Source organism: Ruditapes philippinarum, unplaced genomic scaffold, assembly GCF_026571515.1.
Source record: "Ruditapes philippinarum isolate M1 unplaced genomic scaffold, ASM2657151v2 ctg1206_1_1_1_1, whole genome shotgun sequence".
Classification (NCBI taxonomy): domain Eukaryota; kingdom Metazoa; phylum Mollusca; class Bivalvia; order Venerida; family Veneridae; genus Ruditapes; species Ruditapes philippinarum.
The window spans coordinates 70,343-83,245 of record NW_026858413.1 but is presented as its reverse complement, the minus strand read 5'-3'; the positions used below and the strand labels follow the sequence as shown (position 1 = coordinate 83,245).

The 12,903-nt window shown below is 34.1% G+C and overlaps 1 protein-coding gene across 5 annotated transcripts in view; it reads left to right on the top strand.

The window, feature by feature from the left end:
• The window catches only part of LOC132753131 (myosin-2 heavy chain-like), a 78,359-nt gene that overhangs the window by 29,713 nt on the left and 35,743 nt on the right, over positions 1-12,903 (top strand). For all 5 annotated transcript variants that reach the window (XM_060743566.1, XM_060743565.1, XM_060743564.1 and 2 more), the window contains 2 exons: positions 2,750-2,827; positions 9,893-10,026. In XM_060743566.1, the coding sequence (XP_060599549.1) occupies positions 2,750-2,827; positions 9,893-10,026 (212 nt within the window). The remainder of the gene's footprint in view (positions 1-2,749; positions 2,828-9,892; positions 10,027-12,903) is intronic.

The window sequence follows — 12,903 nt, the reverse complement described above, 5'->3', positions numbered from 1 at the left end:
AAGTTGAGATAAAATAGATAGCGACGACTATGATACTCTGATAGATACTGGTCATGAAGATCAAAATAACGCTCTGGATATAGCAAACCCATATATGATATAGGATTTCTCCAATGATAGGAACTACCAAACAAAGCAAACTGTTGAATAATAAGGATATATTAAATAAGGACTCAATGTTATAAACAAATCCAACTGTAAGAATAGACGGTATAGGATGTTTAAGATTCTCACATAAATAGCTTACTCTTTAGCAATATAGATTCAAATAATCATTTCTTAAGATTTTCCTTATCAAGTGTACATGCACGAAACACCAACACCTATATATGATTTACTACGTCACTTCTTCTATGATACTGCTCGAAAGTATGTAATTTCGTTTACTTGTTGTCTACGTAAGTTTTATCTTTTATTACTATTGATTTTATGTTTTCTACTTTCTTGAATTGGTCTTTAATTTTGTAAGCTTATTGTGGAAAATGTGTTATAATAATTTCATGTAATAAATATAACTAAACCAAAAAAGACAATCTTTCGGCAAAGTGATGGCCAGTTGTCTCAAGGGGTACCACTTAGATGTACACACTTATATACATGTAGTAGCTTGTAAAACTCGTTTTGTTTGTCAGCTTTAATCCCGTATATAAAGCCTGATATGTTAATTTATTCAACGTAAAAATCGAGTTTCAAAAGGATTCTTGAAAAAACTGTACTAAATATCTACATTCAAATTGAAGAAAAGTTTACTTTCTGTTCAGTATATTAATTACTGCGCTTCTTAATGTAATCTGTTAAATGAAACTTGGCTGCTCTAACTGATAAATACTACATTATCGATAAGACATTACCTTATTTGAAAAGGTTTCTCTTCCACTGCTTAACTATTCAACGAGAGTCTTGCGTTATTATATCAGCTGACAATTAATAAACCAATCATCACACGGCATAAATCCACTCTCACCTCTATTAGTGAGATCAAGTTAGATCTGGTTATAGCTGATTTACAGCTCTTATCAATTCAACCAAATCAACAAAAAACTTAGCTAGTTATATTAATCTATTAATTTATTATTGAGTATTTAGTTTTTCAGTTAAAACGATCACCTACAATACGTCCTATTACATTAAAATACTTTCAGTTAACATGCAGACAACTGATAATTTGTCCTAATCATCATGTATCGGTATATACACGGTTAAATAAACAAAAAACATGTTCAATGACAGCATATTTATTGTTTGGTTTTATTAACCTGTCAATTACATACTGATTACACGGTCGATGCACACAATATATTAATCTTCTGTAGATTTTCGGAAAGTTCCGTGAGATGTACGTTGTACGATGGAATTTAATTTAATTTGTATCTATGAACTAAGTGTACTGATCGTTATAGCGCAATAGGGTAAAGCACGAGTTTATAATCTAAGTGTCATAGATGTTTTTAGTTCGAGACCGCGTTGGTCCATGTTTTTTTTCATTTCTATAAATACTTTCAACATTATCATAGCTACACATGATTATTTTTTGTGTTCGTTTTGTTTTATTATCTTTTGCTTAATTTTGTAAATTCTATACTCTTTTTAAATAACATGTTTTAAGAATTCATGTTTAAAATTAAAACGGATTAAAACCAATAAATGTCTTTTCAATGCCGTAAAACACACTACAAATCGGTTCCATTAAAATATACTGCAAAAATAAAGAGAGAGTAAAGCCTTAAAGAATTTCATCAGTAAGGATCGAACCACAGACCTCTCAATTATCAGGCATTCTCTTAACCGACTGCACTATTGCGAATTAATGAAAACCTTCACATTAAGCTGGCCTGACTTTCAAAACATGACGTATATACTCCACATTAATTCCCGTAAACTACACGGACCAAACCGAAGTGGGGTCGAATATTCAAATGAGTGCTTTAATGTATTCATAATTGACAGGTCAATAAAATCAGACAATAATACTGTATGTGTATAAATATATAAAGTGTGAATAATAATGGCAAAATTGCGCGTAGACACAAGATAGTGTACAAATACAAAAGGGTATGTTTATTGCACCGGTCAAACTACAATAGTTTTAATTTATAAAAAAAAACAAGCTATTATTAGGATGAGCAAAAATCATGTAAACATGATATTTATTTAAACAAAGAGAACAAGCCAAGTAACTTTTTTTTCTTTTTGTTTTTCTGAATTAAATATTTTATTCACGACAGATATATAAAGAAAAAGTCCCATCTACAAAGCTGATAATGGTACATGGTAATGTAATTATACAATACTGGTAGTTGACATATTTTGACATAGGCTCAATTTTTTTGCTTTTTTTTAATCTGCGGTGTCGTTATGAACTGCAGAAATAGCAGAAATAAAGTTCCCACAGAAAAAAGTCCTTATACAGTATTGTATGATAGATTATATTTTGTATATTGTGTGATAGAATGAGATATATATTTTGTTAAATGAGCCATGTCATGACAAAACCAACGTAATGCTTTTGCAACCAGCATGGATCCAGACCAGCGTGTGCGTCCGCGCAGTCTGATCAGGATCCATGCTGTTCCCTTACAAACCCTTTTACAAGTAGAGAAACTGATAGCAAACAGCATTGATCTTGATCAGACTGCGCGGATGCGCAGGCTGGTCGGGATCCATGCTGGTCGCAAACGCATTACATTGGTTTTGTAGTGATGCGGCTCAAATATTGTATTGATATGAATTAATGTTAATATTATAACAGAAGTAAGAGCAGTGAGATGGAGGAGATAGCAGCTGTACAGAGACGTAAAGAAATGGCCATGGAAATGACTACACAAAAGTTTGTACTATATTTCTTTTTATTAAACTTACTTTAAAGCTACATAAAATAAATATGTTAAAATATTTTTGCCGTCGGCCTAAAAACCAAGCAGTCTACAGTTTCATTAAACTTTTTAACAGTACCGTTGTAAATCTCATCAAATATTGTTCATAAATCAGGATTTTAAATGGAAATTCCCACAGAAACACTAAAGTTCGGATACGAATTTTAACATGCAAATGAAGACTATAATCACTGCCAGTGTATGTGCTATGTCACGGTGTTCTAGTTGCAAGCCGGAACACAGCAAATTTAAGATTTTCTTGTGCAAACACATTTTTATGCCACCGCAGCATCTGCGATGCGGTGGCATATAGCGATTCACCTGTGTGTGTGTTTGTTTGTGTGTGTGTGTGTTATATAGATTATATAGTGAACTTAAAAAATCTTCTTGTGAAAAACCACTTGTCCAATTTCAACCAAACTTGGCATGATTGATCCTTGGGTGAAGGGCTTCCAAAGTTGTTCAAAGAATTTCATTCCATGCAGAAATCTGGTTACCATGGCAACCAAAAGGAATTATATGAATAAATTTAAAAAATCTTCTTGTAAAGACCCAGAAGGCCTAGAGCTTAGATATTTTGCATAAGGCATTGTCTGGTTGACCTCTACCAAGATTGTTCAAATTATAGCCCTGGGGTCAAAATCGGCCCCACCCTGGGGGTCATTGATTTTCACTATATGTACATATAGTAAAAACTTAAAATACCTTCTTGTAAAGACCCAAAAGGCCCAGAGCTTAGATATTTTGCATAAGGCATTGTCTTGTAGACCCTTACCAAGAGTGTTCAAATTATAGCCCTGGGGTCAAAATCGGCCCCGCCGGGGGGGGGGGGGTCATTGAATTTCACTATATGTACATATAGTAAAAACTTAAAATACCTTCTTGTAAAGACCCAAAAGGCCTAGAGCTTAGATATTTTGCATAAGGCATTGTGTAGTGAACCTCTAGCAAGATTGTTCAAATTATAGCTTTGGGGTCAAAATCGGCCCGCCCCTGGGGTCATTGGTTTTCTTTATATGTATATTGTAAAAACTTATAGTAAAAACTTTAAAAACATTTCTTCTAGCAATTGACAATGCTAGAGGTTAGATATTTTGCATGAAACATTGTGTAGTGAACCTCTAGCAAGATTGTTCAAATTATAGCCCTGGGGTCAAAATTGGCCCCACCCCCAGGGGTCGTTGATTTTCACTATGTACATATAGCAAAAATTAAAAAATCTTCTTGTCTGAAGGTACTAGGCTTAGAGCTTTGATGTTTGGTATATAATATCATCTATGGGTCCTCTACTAAAGTTGTTTTAATTATGCCCTTAGTGAAAAAATTGCCCTGCCCTAGAGGCGATAGTTTTCCTTATATGTATAAAGTAAAAACTTGAAAAACCTTCTTCTCTGAATTGACAAAGGCTAGAGGTTAAATTTATGGCATGAGACTTTGGGAAGTGAACCTCTACTAAGATTGTTCAAATTATAGCCCTGGGGTCAAAATTGGGTCCGCCCCGGGTTCATTGATTTTCATAATGTACATATAGTAAAAAAAAAAAAAAAAAAGCTATTTTTGTCTGAAGGTACAAGGCATAAAGCTTTGATATTTGCTATATAATATCATCTGTAGGTCCTCTACCAAAGTTGTTCAAATTTTTCCCCTGGTGTCAAAATCGGCCCTGCCTGGGGGCAGTGATTTTCATTAAGAACACATAATAAAAACAGAAAATAAAACAAATGTTTTCTGAATGGGAGAAAGCTGCAGCTTAGATATTTGACTTGAAATGTTGTTTAGTGGACCTGTATCAAGATTGTTTTGAATTAAACCCTTGGGTCAAAATTTTGCCTTGCCCACAGGGACAGTGACCTACTTTCTTGTCCTTTGATGTACAGCAATGAAATTTTGACCATGTGCACAGTTTTAGTTGTAAAATTGAACTTTTATATGAAGTGACCTAGATTTTGATTATGTGACCTACTTTCTTGTCCTTTGATGTACAGCTATGAAATTTGAACCATGTGCTGTAAAGTGAACTTTGATATCAGCTGACCTAGATTTTGACAAAGTGTCTTACTGTGTTGTCCTTTGATGTAGTCATGAAATTTAGGCTGTCGTCTGCTTATCTTTCTGCAAGGGAATGCTAGCAGTTTATAGTAATACGTTGGTTTTGCATTGGTACCGGCTCATCCAGACAATAATATACGAGGTTAATAAAAGACCCGTTGTTCAATAGTATTTGTTCCTACACTTCTATTTAGTGTTGTATTAATGCGGTGGCATAGCATTTTCTCAAATGCAATCTTGTTACCGTTTAAGCTTCACGGTGCACGAGGCCTGTGGTTCAGAAAAAAATAATCAACTCATAAAAAAGATTAAATTTGTATGAAAAATCTATATCTGTTACAATGCTGATATATACCGTTAAATTAGAACTGCTACTTATAGTCATGTATGTTGATTTAATATTGATATACGGATGATATTGAGGCGGAGTTTCTCATGCAAACAGAAATTGTACTTCTGAATTCGCCACAAGGAAGTTGCACATTTGTATGCTCATTAAAACTTATTGTGGTTGTCTGGACACCAAAATAAGATCTGGAGTTGAATTGAAACCCAATTTATTCATGAAATGTCGCTATTTCTTTTTTTATGAAATTTATTAAATGTATTTTTAGGCTAATCAGTTTTTCCTATGGAAAATGGTAATTAAATGTGAAATTTTTTCAGGCAAGTCAAAAGTTAGATCATTATGCACAGATTCTAGGTCACAGTTTTAAGGTCAAAAGTAGGATGATTTGATTTCCTTACCAAATAATACATCCTAATTTTATGGAAAGATTATTCTTTGGTAACATTTGTTGCATAAAGATTGTGCACTGAGGTATACATTAATGTAGTAAACATGCATTAACAAATAAAATCATGTTATAGTCTGATTTTATTAACCTGTCAATTATGAATACATTATAGCAATCATTTTAAATATTCGATTCCACCTCGGTTCTGAAAAGTCACACAATCTGAATGTTTAGGTTCGCGTCATATCCGCAATAGCATAGTCGGTAGAGTGATTACCTAATATATTAAGAGGTTAGTGGTTCGATCCCTACTTAAAGCTTGCCAATTCCTACTTTTGCCATTGTTTTAAGACCTATCCTTTATTTTTAACCAGGTTTTCCGAAGGAAAAAACTGGTTATTAGATTGAGGTATGTCGGCGGGCGGGCGGGCGGATGGGCGGACGGGCGGGCGTAAACAATTTCTTCTGTGCAATTGGTATATATTTGACCTAATTATGGCCCTTTGTTTTTTTTCCTTATATAGAATATATTTAACCAGGTTTTCCGAAGGAAAAAACTGGTTATTAGATTGAGGTATGTCGGCGGGCGGGCGGGCGGCGGGCTGGCGTAAACAATTTCTTCTGTGCGCAACTCCTCCTACATTTCTCAACGGATTTTGACCAAACTTTCATAGAAGCTTTGTCATCAAGTGCCCTGGCGCATATTGTCGGGGTTTTGCGATTAGATAATATTTGACCTAATTATGGCCCTTTGTTTTTTTTCCTTATATAAAATATATAGTGAACAATTTCTTCTGTGCGCAACTCCTCCTACATTTCTCAACGGATTTTGACCAAACTTTCTCAGAAGCTCTGTCATCAAGTGCCCTGACACATATTGCCAGGGTTTTGCAATTGGTATATATTTGACCTTATTATAGCCCTTTGTTTTTTTTCCTTATATAGAATATATAGTGAACAATTTCTTCTGTGCGCAACTCCTCCTACATTTCTCAACAGATTTTGACCAAACTTTCTCAGAGGCTCTGTCATCAAGTGCCCTGACACATATTGCCAGGGTTTTGCAATTGGTATATATTTGACCTAATTATAGCCCTTTGTTTTTTTTCCTTATATAGAATATATAGTGAACAATTTCTTCTGTGCGCAACTCCTCCTACATTTCTCAACGGATTTTGACCAAACTTTCTCAGAGGCTCTGTCATCAAGTGCCCTGACACATATTGCCAGGGTTTTGCAATTGGTATATATTTGACCTAATTATAGCCCTTTGTTTTTTTTCCTTATATAGAATATATAGTGAACAATTTCTTCTGTGCGCAACTCCTCCTACATTTCTCAACAGATTTTGACCAAACTTTCTTAGAAGCTTTGTTATCAAGTGTCTGGCACATATTGTTGGGGTTTTGTGATTGGATAATATTTGACCGCATTATGGCCCTTTGTATATTTTTTCCTTATACAGAATATATAGAGAACAATTTCTTCTGTGCTCAACTCCTTCTACATTTCTCAACGGATTTTGACCAAACTTTCTTAGAAGCTTTGTTAACAAGTGCTTGGCACATATTGTCGGGGTTTTGTGATTGGATAATATTTGACCGAATTATGGCCCTTTGTATATTTTTTCCTTATACAGAATATATAGTGAACAATTTCTACAGTGCGCAACTTCTCCTACATTTTTCAATGGATTTTGACCAAACTTTCACAGAAGCTTTGTCATCAAGTGCCCTGGCGCTCACTAAATTCCCATGTTTCTTCCAAGACATCATTCAAGTATTTTTTTAAAATTGTGAACATACTTTTCTTGATATTGCACAAAACACCACACACCAATATTGTTGACAAAAGAAAATGACAAGAGACGCAAAAATGCAAAAATTAAGCAAAAATAAAGTACTGTTTACCTTTCTAAAACATTTGGGAAAAAAAGGCGAATAGACAACATAAAATTTCTCAATCATTTTTGTTTGAGGAATATTAAAAAAAGCCATAATTCCTCCTAAAAGTTCAATTAAAAACAAATGCCCCTTCATGACAAAGCTTCTGTGAAATATTTTGCTGAAAACCTGGTTGCATCGCATTGCGATGTTCCTTGTTGAAGTATGTTTTAATGACAAGAGGGCTTGCAAAATTGTCCACAAGGATATGGAACAACTTGAAACACAAATTTGTCTGTTTTGTATTGAATTTAATTGGATTGAATTTACATTTATTGATTTTAATATTAATTCCTAAACCACAATATTTAAAAAGAGTTTTACCAAAAATAAGTGCAAAACATAGTAAAAAACACAAAAGAACAACTAAGAAAAAACACAATCATATCTTCAATTATGTTGAAAATATAGATTAGGGAAAAAAACATAAACATAAGGCAATTCGGTCTCAATCTGACAACACATGCACTGGATATAAGAAGTTGAAAACCGGTAGATTACCCTATTGCACTAAAGTGGCTGGTATATCTTAAAATATCGTAGAAACTAATGTAATTTCATCATACTGCGTGCATCTCATGAAGTCAAATTTTCCAAATATTTATAGAAATTTAATATATTGTGTGCATGGACCGCTACGATAATCAGTATGCAATTGGCAGGTTGATATAATCTAACAATAGCATGGACTGTATTCAGGGAGCCATATATAAATATGTTACTGTAATTAGAGTCATCAAAACATAACTGTCAAATGATACCACTCTAGCAGGTGGAAAGCATGATATGTATAGATCATAGTTCATGTAATAGAATTATAGTTCTACAAATTAAGTATTGGCCAAAACCTTTGAATACCCAAACTGATACATTTTACTGAACAGGTAGAATAGACTAACTTCGGAATTAAGAATATTTGTTTTTTTCCAAGCTAATCTGTAGGTACTAACAAACTTTTACAGTTGAAAATTGGTCTGAAAGTTTGTTCTGATGATTTCTAGGTCAAGTTTGATATGGGTCACCTTCGGCCAAAAACTAGGTCACACTGCCCAAATATTGAAACTCTTGTTAACACTGTAGTGGTCACATTTTTGACTCAATCATCATCAAACTTTGTCAGGATGCTTGTCTAGGTAATTGCTTGGATAAGTTTGAACATGGGTCATCTCAGATGAAAAACTAGGTCACAGGAGCTAAAAATAGAAAAATGTTGTTCACACTCTTTTGGCTACTGTTTTGATCCAAATATCCTTGAAATTGGTCTGAAAGTTTGTTTTGATGATTTCTAGGTGAAGTTTGAATATGTGTCACCTGGGGTCAAAAACTATGTCACACTGCTCAAATATGGAAAAAACCTTTTAACACTCTAGTCACATTTTTGACTCAACTGTCATGAAACTTGGTCTGGATGTTTTTCTAGGTAATATTGCTTGGATGAGTTTGATAGGTCAGGTGAGCTATCTGGGACCATCTTGGCCCCCTTGTACTATATGGGAATCAACCAGTCCATTAGGCGAAGCTTAATTCTTTATATTTGGAAACTGCCATATTGACCATTTAATAGTTTCACTTAATGCGTTTACTAGATATTGTGCACAATATCAAAATATAGAGATAAAAGAAGCAAAAATTTGAAAATCTCTTGAAAAGCACAAGAAGGGACGGAGTGAACTTTAAAATTGATTAATTATTTAAAAAAAACAGATATGGACACATAGAATTTACAAATTAGACATTATTTTTATGCAAGAATAGGGATATGCACCTTTTTATATGCACATTTGAAAAATAGGTTGTATTATAGTTTCCCATCTGGCAGGCGGTGTCCAATTTTGTGTGGAGCATTTCTCCTAAATGCATGGAGAAATTTTAATAAATCTTCATACAAATGTTTACCACTATGAGAAGCCCTTGTTTGGCCATTAAAATCTGCAGAAGGATATATTTTTAATGTGAATTGGTCTATTATGGAAGGTCTGTTATACTACAATTAAATATGTTGATAATTTTTTTGTACCAGACACAACAACAAATCACAAAAGAATTCTATATGCATCTTTTTGGCAATATAAATGATATTTGCTATTGACAGATATTTTTCAAACATTTTAGATCTGTCAAAAGAGCTTTTAGTCCTGGAGAAATCCTTAAATTTAGAACAAAGATTTTTGTACATGACTTGGAAAAATTCAACAATTGTTTCCTTAGTTAAATTTAGATTTTAATATTGTACAGAGTTCTTGCTTCTCAAATCATGTCACATTGATACATGTTATGTTAATATTTTCAGATTAAAGTCTGATTTAAAGCAAAAGGAATCAGATTTACTTGGTGCTAAAAGAGATTTGAAGGAATTGCAGAACAAGTTTAATCAGCATCAACAGTTGGAGGCTGATCTGAACAGAAAAACATCTAAAACACTGAGTATGTTATACAAATATTTTTGTTTTACTCTCAGATTATCAGTTAATGTTTCTGACTACTATTTTTGTCAGAGTATATTAGACTATAAGCCGATGGAATCGGGAGGGGATAATGTTTTGGCACTGTCCATCCGTCCTTTCGCACTACCAAAAGATAGGGGCCATATAACTGTAAACAGAACAAAAAAAACAAGAGTTCATTCCGTAACAATAGAGTAAGGGGCCATTGGCTCTCTATTAAATGCATGTTAAAGAAAATAACAGTTGAAGGAATGGCTCCTTATTCCATTGCCGCCCAATGTCCATCCATCTGTCCATCCCAATTTCATTCTGCAACTACTGGTTGCAGTGGTTTTTTTCACTGTTGGGGGAAGGGGGTCGGTGTCCTTTGGAGGGGGAAAAATACAATAGGAGGGGGCATTTTATTTTTTCACAAATGAGGAGAAACAAAAAAGAATCCAGTGCATATTTTAATATACCACTTACCACTGTAAGATTTCCTGTTGTGTGACATTGTTTTCTTTCTGGTAGAAAAGGGGAGCAACTCTTGCAACACAAGTTTAAAATTGTTGCTTTTGCTTAATATATGGATCTAAAATATTGACAACAGAATGTACAGTGTCACATGTTAAACTTGTTGGGATGATGGGAGTAGCTCCCCTTACCTACCTTTTGTAACAATTTGTAAACAACCTTGCTAACAGTTAGTCTTACAGGCATAAATTAATACATATTTCAGCAGTAAGTTGCAAAAAAAATCGGCTTTGAGGGTGGGGATGGGGGGAACACATACTATTTTGAGGGGGAATGAGGTCAAATTTGGCAGAATATTTTGGTGAAAAAAAACATTGCAAATCAACGAAACTTTATGGGAACCATCAATACCAAGAGGAGATGCACATATCATTGCCTTGTTTCAGTTCTACCCTTCAGCACAGAGTTATGTATGGAGGGCGTTCGTTGCCAAAATTCCAGACATGTAAAGTGTTCCTTTTTAAAATGACTTTTGAAAATGCGAACTTGTATGCCTACCATTTTTATTGTAAACCTCTTAATTCAATCTTTTATTTGAAGGTTACCGCCTTTATATAACAAGTTTACATATATATCGTAACAACTGACCTAACATCTAAAACAAATTTACAAGTTCGTATCTTCCATTGCATGCAATACATATGCATGTTTGCACACGTATAGATCTGAAATATACAAATGAAACGTAAAACTCGAATACGGAAAATAGAGTTTAAGAAAACGTGTTTCCAGTTGTAGAACTACAAGAGTACGTTAACACAGTAACATGTTTAAAATGACAAAAGTAGATTCACAAAGTTAAACGATTTTAAGTCAAGCATAACGCCCTGCCCCTCTCGGAGTATTTACGAACTTCTATTGCGGACAGGTATAAAACGGCGCCTCTCCCATATTTTTAAATAAAACTGAAGGACAACATACGGCATTTTTCATAAAATATATATGTTACATTTGTTACAAAAGTTTTGTCAGTAGCAACATCACTTGAAAATTGCTGATTTTACCATTTATGATGAAGATAACTTATGCATTACCTTATTTTTAACATCGTGTTCTTATCAGTTACAAATTATTTATCATTTTAGTGATTAGCCTGTCCGTGCTCTGCCTAGTGCCCTGTCCTGTGTTTTGTTTTGGGTCCGCAATGGCTTCTTGCCACTTGTTCTTGTTGCTGGGTCATGTGGGGTTGCGTTCATTGAGCGCCGCCTTTCCTTGTTGATCTTGTTTATCATATATTCCTGAGAAACATCGGCGATTGGGAAATTTTTAGGGGAAACAATGACCAACTTCAAGGGAGTAATTTTATTAATAATGTAAAAAAAACCCAATATTCTTATTGGTATCATTGAAAAATGTGTTGGCACAAATTTCATTTTCAACAAAAACTATGCAAGTATATTTTAAAGCAGCCACCGAGATTTCCTTTCCGAAATCAAGAAAATACTTATCCGTAGCACATATATGTACAATCTTTAATAAGGTATTTTCAGTATGAATAAAAACTTTTTGCACTTGTTCATTATCCCTCATGTACAGACTCAATCAAACCGAATCTGCAATTCTTATGTAATTTTGTAGTGATTAATGCTTCCGAGGGATCACTTTGTTTCCAGATTTTTATACTTCACAACAGCAGGTTTCAAGTGCCGTGAGGCAGCTGTAAAAAGTTGCCCCGTACTTCACTTCAGTGTTGTTATATTTTTCTGGTCTTTCGGGATCATTGATGCCAGCGCTATTAAGTGTTGAGAATTGAGTACCGTTCAAGCCGGTGCTAGGGGCGTGAGGCATGCTGCACTTGTTCATTATCCCTCATGTGCAGACTCAATCAAACCGAATCTGCAATTCTTATATAATTTTGTTGTGATTAATGCTTCCGAGGGATCACCTTGTTTCCAGATCTTTAATATACTTGTTCAAAACTTACCAGAAAGGGCGGGGCAAATTGTTGGGACATTTGTAACGTCAATTGCAAAAGATCTACAGAAGTTCAGACATAATGACAGTTTTGCGAGATGTCCGACATGTGTAATATCTGCATCGGGTCTATGCATTCAATTCTGACAAAACAATTTCATTTAATTAAAATAATATTTTATTTCATTCATAAGGATATATGCGTATTTACAATAAATACTTATAGCTATTATTTGTATTTCCTGTATTTACCCTGGTCCGTTTGATGATTAATGCTACCCGGCGTTCAGAAGATTTACTGCATAGAATAATTGTCAGTTGATAAAATATTTTCTTTATCATCGATACTCATATTGTTTAAAGATCGGACGAGGGCAGTTTCAAATTGATACTATCAATCAACAATTGAATTAACTTAATAACACTGTCC